This window comes from Crotalus tigris, unplaced genomic scaffold (assembly GCF_016545835.1).
Source record: "Crotalus tigris isolate CLP2741 ecotype Arizona unplaced genomic scaffold, ASM1654583v1 scf7180000023617.9722795, whole genome shotgun sequence".
NCBI lineage: Eukaryota > Metazoa > Chordata > Lepidosauria > Squamata > Viperidae > Crotalus > Crotalus tigris.
Window position 1 is genome coordinate 9,373,171 of NW_024100081.1, and position 14,766 is coordinate 9,387,936.

The 14,766-nt window shown below is 35.4% G+C and overlaps 1 protein-coding gene across 5 annotated transcripts in view; it reads right to left on the reverse strand.

Moving 5' to 3' along the window:
* Positions 1-223: 223 nt before the first annotated feature.
* The window catches only part of PHF14 (PHD finger protein 14), a 134,902-nt gene continuing 120,359 nt past the window's right edge, over positions 224-14,766 (reverse strand). For 3 of the 5 annotated variants that reach the window (XM_039319970.1, XM_039319972.1, XM_039319975.1), the window contains one exon: positions 224-962. Coding sequence is in view for 3 of the 5 variants with exons in the window: in XM_039319975.1 (XP_039175909.1) it covers positions 888-962 (75 nt within the window). In the remaining 2 variants the exon portion in view is untranslated. The remainder of the gene's footprint in view (positions 963-14,766) is intronic. The other 2 variants (XM_039319969.1, XM_039319973.1) reach the window with 1 other exon arrangement.

Below are 14,766 nucleotides of genomic sequence, written 5' to 3' on the forward strand. Positions count from 1 at the left end.
TTGAAAATCAACATCTAAAAGTCATATGAAGCCTCCAAGTGTTATGCAAATTTCTTAGGTCAGTAATAATAATGCTGGATTAAAAGATACATTTTCTATCCAGAAGTGAAAACAGATGCTGGGTAAAATATGACCTGAAAGGAACAGAGGGGAAATGTAACATGAACATCCACAATGAGAATTCAATTCAAGCTGAAAAAATAATTTAGATTTACACATTGCCTTTACCTTTGGTTAGTTTTAGTTATGCTTTATTAAGCAAATATAAAGTTATAAACTATCATTTAACAAACAACAGCTGAATTTTTATTTTGAGCTAACCCAACATGGTTTGCTAAATACATGAATTACTTAGATGGGATGCAACTTTACAAAGAATTATATTTTATTATTGAAATAATGTGATGTCTACAATTATTTCAATTCAGAAAAAAGTCATATATAGTTACCTAATTATTAAAATTTGTAACTACCAAAATTAATCACTAACCACATAGAAATGCTGTGGGATATGGGATACATTCTGAATTCTACTGAGTCTTTCACTATTTATCTTAAATAACACAATGAAGAATTTCAAAAAATTTGTATCTCAAAAAAATGACAAAGATTATACTGCACATAATTCTAATGCTTTTATATTGTGTGTGTGTGTGTGTATGACAAAGAAATAAAAAAAATCATGATTTCTTAATCATAAATATTATCAAGAGTCATTTAAACAATTCCTCAGAGTAAGATACATTTTAATTTCCAATGTCTTTTATTGGGAATGTTCTATAATTTTTACAATGAGACACATTAATCACTTGGATACTACTTAACACATTTAAAAGAGGAATGACATTTAATTTTTTGAAAACATGTTTCAAAGAGGAATGATATTTCTATTTTTTGGAATTTTTCTGTTCCATGTTTATCTCTTGAGAGGGATGTTTTCCTTCAGCTTCATTTTCATCCTCCTGTAAAACAAAACATTGAAATATTTTATGTGATTTTAAGACAACTGAGCATGTCTCCTAGTCCTTGTGCATGCAGTATACTATCCCTGAATAACTATATATTTTTCATCTTTGTAATCCCAAAGCTACCTGTAATAATAAAATTACCTTAAAAAAATACAACAACATCAATAAAAAAGACAAAACCAAGATAAAAAAAACATACATTAATTACAGAAAAAAATCACAAAAATCCTACTAAAATGAAGATAACATAGTTTAGGTGTTTCCCTTCATGAAAAATGTAACTGACACTGCCAAGAAACTTGCAACAAGATGTTACTATCCAGGGTAAATTCTAATGCACTGAATGAGTTAACAATTTATCAGGGCCTGCAAAGGAACACCATTCAATTCTAAGAAGTTCACTACTCAAAGAGCATGAAAAATATTCCTAGCTGCAAGCACTAAGTGTTCTTAAGAAAATCAGATATGTGCTGGAGAAGAGTCACGTGAGTGCCTGGTTAATTTGTTTATGGATTATTTCAGTTCCTTATTACAGAGAGTAGTTTGATAGTTTACTCCACCTTGTTCCAAACAATGTGATGGCTACTGTTGGTGCACATCAAATGAAGTGAATTCATCACCTGAAATCTACAGGAGCAGGAGGAGACTGTAATGGCATCATCAAGTTGTGTATCTATTGATCATAACACATGTACTAATTCTTGTTCAATTTTTGTTCAATAGTAGCTCTAAATCCATTCTTTTTAGAATTAACATTTTATGCAAGAACAATGAATATTATTTTACAGTAAAATTTCTGTAAGTTTCCTTTTAACTCTATCCACTCATGCTTATCTTAAGATGTCTGCCACGCTTGAAAGCCACTAAATTTCTCTTTTCTATCATTCTGATTCAAGAAATATATGAAGACTATAACATTGGCCTAAATTATAGGGTAAAAAGCAAATACACAGACATACATGAAGAGCAAATCTAACAGAAAAGCTTCAGGCCTCCTCAGATATCAGCCATTTTGAGTAAGTACTTTGCCCTGGGTAGCCTTTGGCTCTCAAAGTTGATTGACATCTGCTCTGGGCTATTTAATTGCTCATTCTTGCCCTCCTCATGTTAATATAAATTAATAAAATGAATCAATGAAACTAAATGAAATTTTGCAGAATACTCCACATCACATCTAATCTATTTAGGTCTCCCCCAATCTGCTGAAGTTCTTAAATTCTTCTCAAGTGTTCTCATTTCCTGTATGTCAATTATACTGAGTTGAACTGTTGTGGAACTAGAATGGAGACATGGTTGAGAAGACTAGAAGAGTTCAAAGAGTACTAACAGAAAAATTTGGGAGAAGAATAAATTAAAAATATGATAGATAAAGAGAAAAATGAGTTACGGTAGGTTAGAGAACCAGACATTTAGCCACCACTCTGTAACAAATGAATATTTCTTTAGGCTATAATGATAAAGTATTGGTGGCTGAGTTAGATTTAGTTTAACATATTTTGCCCTCATGAAAGTAGGATATAGAAAACTTAGAAGTGAGAGTACAAAGTGGGAGAAATAGCTAATAGCTTCTACATGTGGATTCCTGTAATGTTACATTTTGTTTTTCAAAGATGAAGAAACCTAACAAGGAAATTCTTTAGTAAACAATTCAGCCTTCTATTTTTCCAAGTATCAAGCAGTGTCTAGGTGTCAAACAACTGGTTCTTTGAAGATCCAGGGGCAAGGAACACATCAGTAGATAAGGTGATCTCAAGCTTTACTAATAATTTTAGCAAGAGATGTAAACAGAAGCATAAAGGCCTAATATTCCAAGCAAAATGCTCTCACTTGAGCTGTTGGGAGCCCCTGTGGCAACAGCAAAGAAATGTCAAAAGTCAGGTCTTGCACAGCACTGAGTGCTCAATCCTATCCTGAACTTCAAAGGCTTCTAGGGTTTTCAGTAAAATATAATGGCAAAGTTTCTACCCCTGCTGCCATTGTAATTAAACTAAAGGAGCTGACCTTGACTAGATAATTATGGAATAGGAATGACAGTTCTGAGAACTTTACTGAAACCAGTGTTAAACTGAAGAAACCTGAGGATTTTTAGAACTGTGTGAAGATTCATCCCTGACCTTTTCAAGCAAGAGTCAGAAAGCTGGTTACACATAACTCAAAATGAACCCTAAACTTCTATAGTTTTCTTAAAGAAAGTGAAATAAAAAATATCACTAAATTCCTTGAAATATAATGTATTCCGCAGTGTCTTTCTTCCTTCTTTCCTTCCTTCCTCCCTCCCTCCCTTCCTCCCTCCCTCATCTTGTCAACTCCTGGTGACCACCTAGACAACATTTTCAGAAGCGGTTTGTCACTGTCTTCTTCTTTGGGTTGATAGAGAAGGATTGTCCCAAAGTTAATCATTTGTGTCTAAGACAAGATTAGAATTTAGATTCCTGGTTTGTAGCCCAGTCATTTAAATCACTATGCCAAGCTGGTTCTCATTTCTTCAATGGATTTCATTCATTCATTCATTCATTCATTCATTCATTCATTCATTCATTCATTCATTCATTCAAGCAGATTATATCCAGCAAATAAAATACAAATCAAAAATAGCCACAGTAAACTAAACATAATTTTAAGCTTAGTCAGCCAACTTTCACTTGGAAGCTACTTTTAGTTAGGTGATACTGTCTTCATCAAAGCTTTTTTTAAAAGAAATGCATTGTTTTTACTTTATTCCAGAATGATATAGGGAAAAGGCTATTCAAATGTGAAAAGACTGTGACAAAAAAAACCTTGCTTCTCTCTCTCTCTCTCTCACACACACACACACAATATGCCACTCAGCAGAATATATTGAATAGACTGATTCCCCCTGAAAAAGAAGGTACCAAAGGTAATGGGGACTCAAGATTTTAGGAGAACTGAACAACCCATGACATCACATCATCCTTTGAAAGATATTTCTTCACCCAAATAGATAAACAGAATAACTATAGGCAGGCACTGGAAGTGACAACCACATTTTGCCAGCTTCCCCACTGAAGTTATTTAGGGAAGCTGGCAGGGACTGTCAGACATCATCTGTCCTTAGCTGATCTGCAGAAGTGCTTGCCATTTTGCTTAGGGAAGATAGGGTAACTCTATAACATTAAGATCTCTATCATCTTGTTTGATGTCCTTCAAATTCCTCCCACTTCTGAAGATTGTTCCCTGTATCCATATGTATCATCACCAAACTTTGTATGCTCATTTAATGGCTCTGTACCATTTTTCTAACACACTGAGTTTCCGCTGTAATATGGACCATGGATCATGCACTTCAATGCCAATTTATGTAACTCTGGATCTTCATTTAGATTTTGTAATTTGGCTTGCATAAATGTATCATATTCTTGTGCGCTTGACTTGGATACTTACATCAAAACATAGCAATCAGTGCAAATGAGATAGATCTCTCTTTTGGTATCCCGCACTCAGCATGTAAGCAAAGAGGCGATGTGTTCCAGTGAGGCATTTCATGAACAATTTTTTCTTCAATTTGAATATCATTGTGGTTAAATTTAGCTGATCATTTGTCTGCTAATTAAAAAAAGATGCTGTCATATTTCTGGCTAGTTTGAATCATAATGAAAAATAAAGCATTACGTAGATATAGTACATAATGAAATCTTGTTATATATCTTGATTCACCAAGAAATGTTGAAAAGAGGATGATGCACCTTCCAAGGATCCTAAAATCAGTCACACTATTCAATGTATCAGTAAAGGCTTTGTCCGCTGTTGATCTCAAGGTTACTTGATTCATTTAGATGTAACTCAGCTTTTCATATTTAATCTTAGCAGCCATATTAACCATATTTTGTTGGAATAGATGTTCTCCTCTTAGAAGATTAAGCTCATTCTCATGGTTCATTATTCAATATGCATAATAACACATTGCCATTATTTTCTTGTTGTCATACTAGCCATCATCTCCAAGATGAAAGCTGTCATAGCAGCAATGGAATTTTAAAATTATTCGCAAACTATCTCCTCGTCTAGCAACAATTCTGATTTAGTTTCAATGTTGTTTGGTATAATGATGATTGCCAATTTGTGCATTAAATCTCTCATGTTCAAATGCTGATTTCTGGTCAGGATCAATGACAGTGGAAGCCTCTGGCATGTCTCAAATTTGTTCTTTTGCAAGTCGAAGGGACACAATGTACAGCATCTTCAATAATTCAACAATCTCATTCCATCATTGTGGAATATACCAATTTTCAATTTACTCTGTTTTGAGTATCATTGAATACATTGAAATAAATCTGTTTTGCTGGTTGGAGCTTGGCATTAAATGTCCAATGTAATGATGAATTTGCCCTTGAGTAATCTCAGAAGGATTCCATCCATTCTTCATTGAAAGAACTTCTTTGACACCAAAAGAGGCAGTTGTATAGTCTAATGTTCTTCCTGAATTTGTTTGCAATACATCATTGCTGTATCAATGAAGAAGTTCATAAGGTAGAGGTTTCAAATGGCCTATCATGACCTTTCCCTTCATACAGTAAAAATTGGTGGTTTCTCCAGGGAATAAGAATGCATGACAGTGAGGGGAGACTTTGGTCCTGGCACCAACATCAGCAGAAATATTACATCATGCAAGCCATGCATTTTACTTTACTTCTTTCTCTATTGAGGTTTTGTTGTTAAAGGTGGGTATTGTTGTGTTCCCCCTTTATGGATTACTGCCTTGTTGTGGCGAAGGGGCTTGTGTAACTCAATGAAGCGATAAGCTATGCCGTGCAGGGCCACCCAAGACGGACAGGTCATAGCAGAGAGTTCTGACAAAATGTGATCCACTGGAGAAGGAAATGGCAAACCACTCCAATATCTTTGCCATGAAAACCCCATGGACAGTACTAAAAGGCAAAAAGATATGACGCTGGAAGATGAGCCTCTCAGGTCGGAAGGTGTCCAATATGCTAGTGGGGAAGAGCAGAGGGCTAGTAGCAGTAGCACCAGAAAGAATGAAGCGACTGGGCCAAAGCCGAAAGGACGCTCAGCTGTGGATATATCTGGTGAAAGGAAAGTCTGATGCTGTAAAGATTTTTCTCCATAGGAACCTGGAATGTAAGATCCATGAATCAAGGCAAGCCAGACATAGTCAAAAAAGAGATGACAAGACTGAACATCGACATCTTAGGAATCAGCGAACTAAAATGGACAGGAATGGGTGAATTTAACTCAGATGACCATTAGGTATACTACTGTGGGCAAGAATCCCTCAGAAGAAATGGAGTAGCCTTCATAGTCAATAAAAGAATAGGAAAAGCAATACTGGAATACAATCCCCAAAATGACAGAATGATCTCAATTCGAATTCAAGGAAAACCATTCAATATCACAATAGTCCAAATCTATGCCCCAACCACTGGTGCTGAAGAGGATGAAATTGACTGGTTCTATGAAGCCCTACAGCACCTTACAGAATTAACACCAAAAAATGATGTCCTTATCATCATGGGGGATTGGAATGCTAAGGTAGGAAGCCAAAAGATAACCGGATTAACAGGCAAGTTTGGCCTTGGAGTACAAAATGAAGCAGGGCACAGGCTAATAGAATTTTGTCAAGAGAATACGATGGTCATAACAAACACTCTTTTCCAACAACTCAAGAGACGGCTCTACACATGGACATCACCAGACGGTCAACATAGAAATCAGATTGACTATGTACTCTGCAGCCAAAGATGGAGAAGCTCTATACAGTCAGTAAAAACAAGACCAGGATCTGACTGTGGCTCAGATCATGAGCTTCTCGTTGCAAAATTTAGGCTTAAATTGAAAAAAGTAGGGAAAAGCACTAGGCCACTCATGTATGAACTAAATCATATTCCTGATGAATATACAGTAGAGGTGACAAATAGATTTAAGGAACTGGATCTGATAGACAGAGTGCCTGAAGAACTATGGATGGAAGTTCGCAACATTGTACAAGAGGTAGCAACTAAAACCATCCCAAAGAAAAAGAAATGCAAGAAAGCAAAATGGCTGTCTCAGGAAGCTTTGCAAATAGCTTAGGAAAGAAGGGAAGCGAAAGGCAAAGGAGAAAGAGAAAGATACACCCAATTGAATGCAGAATTCCAGAGAGTAGCTAGAAGAGATAAGAATGCCTTCTTAAATGAACAGTGCAAAGAAAGAGAAGAAAACAACAGAATAGGGAGGACCAGAGATCTCTTCAAGAAAATTGGAGATATGAAGGGAACGTTTCATGCAAAGATGGGCATGATAAAGGACCAAAATGGCAGGGACCTAACAGAGGCAGAAGAGATTAAGAAGAGATGGCAAAACTACACAGAAGAACTATACCAGAATGAGCTTAATGTCCCAGATAACCACAATGAGATGGTCACTGACCTCGAACCAGACATCCTAGAATGTGAAGTGAAATGGGCCTTAGAAAATCTGAGCAACAATAAAGCTAGGGGAAGTGACAGTATTCCAGTTGAGCTATTTAAAATCTTAAAAGACGATGCAGTAAAAGTGCTACACTCAATTTGTCAGCAAATTTGGAAAACTCAACAGTGGCCACAGGATTTGAAAAGGTCAGTTTACATTCCAATTCCAAAGAAAGGCAATGCCAAAGAATATTCAAACTATCGCACTATTGCACTCATTTCACATGCTAGTAAAGTTATGCTTAAAATCCTACAAGCTAGACTCCAGCAGTATGTGGATCGAGAACTACCAGAAGTACAGGCAGGATTTCGAAGAGGCAAAGGAACTAGAGATCAAATTGCCAACATACGCTGGATCATGGAGAAAGCTAGGGAGTTCCAGAAAAACATCTACTTCTGCTTCATTGACTAGGCTAAAGCCTTTGATTGTGTGGATCACAACAAATTGTGGCAAGTTCTTAAAGAGATGGGAGTACCAGACCATCTCATTTGTCTCTTGAGAAACCTATATGCGGGTCAAGAATCAACAGTGAGAACTGGACACGGAACCACTGATTGGTTCAAAATTGGAAAAGGAGTCCGGCAAGGCTGTATACTGTCGCCCTGCCTATTTAACTTATATGCAGAGCACATCATGAGAAAGGCAGGGCTAGATGAATCAAAAGTTGGAAGTAAGATTGCCGGGAGAAATATCAACAACCTAAGATATGCAGATGATACCACTCTAATGGCAGAAAGTGAAGATGAACTAAAGAGCCTCTTGATGCGGGTGAAGAAGGAGAGTGCAAAAGTTGGCTTGAAACTCAACATTAAGAAAACCAAAATCATGGCATCCGGCCCTCTCAATTCCTGGCAAATAGATGGGGAAGAAATGGAGGTAGTGACAGATTTTATTTTTCTGGGCTCCAAGATCACCTCATATGGGGACTGCAGCCAAGAAATTAAAAGACGCTTGCTCCTGGGGAGGAAAGCTATGGCAAATCTGGACAGCATACTAAAAAGCAGAGACATCACCCTGCCAACAAAAGTGCGTATAGTCCAGGCCATGGTTTTCCCAGTTGCAATGTATGGCTGTGAAAGTTGGACCATAAGAAAGGCTGAGCGCCAAAGAATTGAGGCCTTTGAACTATGGTGCTGGAGAAGACTCCTGCGAGTCCCTTGGACTGCAAGGCGTTCAAACCGGTCAGTCCTAGAAGAGATCAACCCCGACTGCTCTTTAGAAGGCCAGATCCTGAAGTTGAAACTCAAATACTTTGGCCACCTAATGAGAAGGAAGGACTCACTGGAGAAGGACCTAATGCTGGGAAAGATTGAGGGCAATAGAAGAACGGGACGACAGAGAATGAGATGGCTGGATGGAGTCACTGAAGCAGTAGATGTGAACTTAAATGGACTCCAGAAGATGGTAGAGGACAGGAAGACCTGGAGGAACGTTGTCCATGGGGTCGCAATGGGTCGGACATGACTTCACAATTAACAACAACAACAAATTGTTGTGTTCAGGAACTCTTTCAGTAGTTATTGGTGATATTCATTCATTCTTTCTTTTCCTCCTCCATTTTTTTTCTTGTCTTTTCATTCCTTATTTTTCTTGTGATTCTGGAGACGTGCAGTCATTTCATCCGGTTCTTCATGTCTCCTCCCTGCTACATCTCGAGGACATTTGGTGCCATCTCTTGACTGTAGTGTCTTTTTCCATATGGCATAATTATGCTGACAATTTGATTTGATTTTAATTTCTTTTTATCACAATTTATATATTGTTGCTCTTACCTCAGAACAATTTAGAATCTCTCCTAGCTTCTCTACTGAGTTGTAGGAAGTGGTCAGAGATAATTTAAAAATAGATCTCAACATCCTTAGGATGAGGGTAAGACCAGTGTACCTGATATCTGGCAGCTGAACTTTCAGAGTAGGAAGCTGTTGAAAAGTGAAATAGGATGAACAAGGACAAATATATAGTGGTTAATGTAGCTCACTTGATAACTTTCAGCCCTACCTACCTACGTCATAGGGTTGTTATGAAGAAATATAAGGGGATGGAGAGTTCTTAAAAAGATGGGATATAGATATGCATGTTTGTGTGCCAGAGACGGGTCATATAAAACAATAAAAATATCCAAGTCTTTATTTATGTATCTTAAAATTGTTGCTTCTTAAAAGCCACATGATGATCCAATTCCTTGCTACTGGGTGGGGGGGGGAATGAGAGATTTTGAGACTGGCTGGGAAACTGATATGGATGTTGAAAATGAAGGTCATATGATCACAGCAGCACTGAAGCAGTCACAATTTCCCCACATTTTACTCTCTCGGGAGTCACAAATTCTGGATTTTGGCCATATTCTGTAATTTAAACCATCTGAGGTACCTTGGTTCAAAAATTATTGCCCCATGATGCAATATTTTGCCCAGTGAAAGATCATAACAATGAGCATTTTAGTAATATACAGATTATAGGTAATAATCAATCTATTTATTGGACTGAAATTCCTATTGGCAACCAAGCTAGCTCTATGTAGACTGAACAGCAATAATTCAAGCAAACATTTATATTGCCAGTACTTACTGAGCTAAGAAAAATGGCATAATGGCAAAACTGGACAAATCCTTCTTGAATATGATCTCCAACTGCTGATTAGCAGGAACTATGAATCCAAATTATGCACTAACTTCTTCAGGGGTAACAGCACTCCATTTACTACTAAAAGCAGAGCTAGTTGGGATTCAGAAGATTTCTGTCCTGTTGGGATTCATTCTACAATTGTTCCATCCCTTCTTGTCAGCCACACAAAATAGAGCAAATTTGGAAACTGACTCCACAGGAAAATTAAAACTATACCATATTTGAGATTGATTACAGAGAACAATTCTTGCAAGTCTGCTTGAGTTTTACCTTCTCTCTCTCTTATCAGGGATGCCCCAGGTTCACTAGCTTTTTAACATTACATCCTTTCTCTGGTTAATGGATGCTTCTCTCCTTGTTATCTATGACAGCTCCTGAATATTCCCTTCAACTCATTGCCATGGCTTTCTGACACTTCCTTCACAATTTCCAGGCACTTCCACAGCAATTCCTTTAAGCTCCACAGATTTTAAAGCTGAGTATCTTCAGTCATTGATACTTTATTCTGAACTGGGTAATCTCTGCCAGTTATTAAACAAGACAGGGAAGAGATACAAGTCTCTCTCCATTTGTCCTCTTCTTTCCTACCAATGTGAATGGGGATTGAGTATTCAGAACAAAGTAAAACTACTGCAGCACCAGGACTTTAATCTGCAACAGATGATCTAAAAACGGTTAGTGGTACTGAATATTGCTAACACATCAAACAGTACAAGGAAAGGTGTCTTCCCCATCTAAAATCTGTTGGAAGCCAATCACAAGAAGCTCCCCCCCCCCCGGTCTCAGGACCAGACATGAACCCAGACAGGAAGGGATAATTTGCTTCATCTAAAGTTCTTTGTAATTGTTGTCACATTACCTTCTTAACAAATTTCCTCAGAAAGGTGTCAGAAAGGTGAATTGTTTACAGTAACTAGATCGAGTAATGGCCTCTTTAAGGAGAAGGTGAACTGTTGCTTTTTTCAGAGCTGGCAACCTCAGTCCCTATCTCAAAGAGGCATATACTAGCCACTTTTAATAGCCTCATTCCCTCCCTGGCAGCTCAAATCAGTCAAGAGTGGTAAGTAATATGCTACAAGTGGCAGAGCAAATCTCATAGATAACTCTAGATAGGTTCTAAAAAGCTCAAGTGACATTACAAAATCCCAAGAGGCCCATCATCTCAAAAGTTTCTGCCTAGCCAAATTTCAGTTCTAACTCCAAGGAAATATAAATGATTTTGTCTTCAAAATTTCAAGCTTTAAAGGACCAAGGGAAGCTCTTCTGACCAACCATACCTACAAGATAAAGGATAATCATTAAGAAGGTTGTTGGATAGCTTTCCACTCTAACCAGCCAAGGGCCAAAAAGAGCTCATTCATATTTGTTCTTTATTTTTCATAACTTTAGAATTTCAGTTTTGTTCATCTTCATCCAGAATGTAATTATTATGGGAAAAGTATTGAAAAACTATCTCTATCAAATAAAAAAATAAGTATTGCTAACATGTACTCCATGACACCTAAGGCTTCATGTGGATTTTAGGAAGAACAAGCTACAAGCTAAATCTTCTGCAACTCACAGATAAAATTGACGTAGTGTTAGACAGTAATTCCACAACATCTGCTCTTGGAATCTTCATGGAATTATCAGAGCAATATTGTGTCACCTAATATCCATAAAGTGGATCCAAAAGGAAACTATAAGTAAACAGCAAGAAATAATTTTAACTACCGTATTTTCCGGTGTATAAGACGTCTTTCTAAACCTTGAAAATCTTCTCAAAAGTCGGAGGTCGTCTTATATGCCCAGTCATCTTATATGCCGGAAAATACAGTACTCCTTTGTTCTGGTGAAGATTATTCATCAAGTAGTCAAGATGCTCACATTCAAATATGCTTGATAACCAGAATAAAATGGATTTTTAAAAATCCATTAGATTAGAGGTAGTCTAAGATTATTTATTATTACTAATATTATTACTAGGGGAGAACCAAGATCAAGATAAAAATAGAACAACCGGCACTTAAAATCTAGTTAACACTCATTCATTCAAGCTGCTACTAGTTGAATAGGCAGAAGGTATAATTGTGAAAAACCAATATCTAGAATATATTTATAATTTTCCATTTAAATGAAAATGCTAACATTTAAAATAAGCATGCCTCCCTACCAGATAAATAATAAAATGCAATAATGAAATTATATTCAAGTCATTTCCCTTGGCTTTGAAAAATTGAGAGGAACCTGGTAAAATATTAAATGAAGATATAATATTAGATATATTTCCAGACACTGGTCAACTTGCTAGGGAATCATTTTTAAAATGAAAGAAATACCATTATGTATAAAATTTACTTTTCAATAGCATCTGCCACTGAGAAAGAACTGTGTCATTTTTTTTTTGAAGATCAGTTATGTTTTCTTCGCCATTGATAAAAGACAATAAATTTAACTTCAAAGACACTTATGTGGTACAGCATCATATTTTTGTCCCATCTAGTAAGATTTCATGACAGGTCTGCCAATTTTCCAATTACCTCTACCTCCATATGTTATCTGAAGATCAGTCAGGTCTAAAATAGGAAACATGAGCATGTCAGGCAATGGCATACTTACAATATTCTAGGAGTTAAGATCATAATTCATACCAAGCTTCTCTGGAACATCCCAAATAAATGAAGTGACATCACAATGCCAACATTCATAATAAAGCATAACACCTTGTATTCAATGCTAAATGGTGACCTTCAAAGAATTAATTGTGGAACTAACGCATATAATTCAGAGACTACTGAGTAAAGATAACTTGACTGGATAATTGTAAACTCAGTTCTATAGTTTTTAAATACCATTTCATGCTTTTGATAGAACAGTATGGATTAAGTAGTAAATCTAAGTAATAATCTAACCACACAATTAAAACTGATGTTAGAAAAAGCATTGCAAAATAATCTACTTGAAAGTAATAATAAAAAATAAAGGATTCAATATTTTTCAAACAAATGCCAGAAACTTACAAAGTTAGTTAATTCACTGCTTGTTAATTTGAATAAAATAATATATACATCTCTCCTGTATTAATAAATATATGTGTGATATACATACAAATAACTACATAACATACAGCTTAAGAGTTTTATGAAGTTCTAGATAACTTTTTAATGGCACTTTTAGAAGCATTTGTTCTTTTGTATATATATTTAACAATATTTAATGCTCATCTAAAGCCATTAGCAATGTTAGAACTTTCAGCTAAGTGGGCTATTTAAGCTAATTATAAAGGAATGACAATGAACAGACTGAAGTTCAGAAATATTTACTATATTTGCATTAATGTATTTTAATGTGTCTAATCTATTTGCTTTATATTACATTCAGTAAAACTCCCTATCCTAAAGGAATCTACATGAACAAGATTTAATGTGTAGGATCTGTTCTTATAGTATTACATTTATTGCCAAAATAATCATGTAATGAAAGACGTATTTATGAATGTTTAGTTAAAACTGTAAATGGAAAATCTTTCAGGAGAAGCATTAATTCAGATGACCCTGATTTTAAGTGAATGTTATTTTCTTGTAAAGATTTGAAATGAGAGAGAATTGTTCTCTGATATCCATAATCTTAACTTTAAGGCTATTGGACATTACTACTATAGAAAGTATTTTTCCTATTATTATCTGCTAATTTTGTATTTCTATATTTGTAAGCATGGTTAGGTTAAGTCAAGTGTATTTTCTGGAAAAAAAAAAAAGTGCTAACTGATCCTAGTCGTGTTTTTCTTGATGCATACTAACAGAGTTCAATTTAAAAGACATCAGAATCTTGAGGACTTTTTTGAAAGTAAAGATGTCTGATCACTGGAACCAATATATGTTTTTATTTTCATAAAGCAGACTGCTTTAACAAGAAGACAGATTCTAGATGCTTGTTCTATATAACATGTAAGGAACTGCTGTAGTTGCTCCAATGTATTCTTCTATCAAAAGAGTTTTATATGATTTGACTACATAGTAAATTAAGAGATCTTTACTTAAGGAAAAGTTTGAGGAACTTCAATGTGATTTAAAAACAACATGTTTTGTTAAAATGGGTCATATATATATAATGTGCTTCACCATGAAAGAGTCACAGAATATGCGAGATCAACAAATGATAATACATTAAATATTGTTGAGTACAGTAAATCATCCATTTATTAGACCTCAGTTTAATAAATTCCACATAAAAAAGTTATCTGAATTTTGTAGTCTGTCGTTGTCTGAAACAATGTGAATCAAAAATTATTTCTGACAGTTTCTACTATAATATTATGACTGGAATGATATTTGCATAAATTTATACTTGATTTGTATTATGATGTGATGGTATAAACCATACAATTTATATCACTTTAATAATTATATTATTAAGGAAAAGACAAACACATGCTAATGATGTATTTGGCAGTAATGGTCACCTTTTCCACAGAACGTTAAATCAAGTTTTTACTATAATGTTTACAGGCTTTAATATGATACTATAGGTAATATTTGAAACATTTAAAATAAGCACTTTCTCTGGAAAGACTAGTAACTTTATCACCAACTTTGGAAAAGAAATTTTTGCTTTTTCCCTACAAAATAATAGGGGGAAAAAAATCCAAAGTCCACTATGAATGTAAAATACATTATATTTATGGATTGCATCTCCACTCAAAAGTTTAATCAAGAATAGCCCGTATCATAGAACTGATATAAAACATACAGTATTTATTGGAATTTCA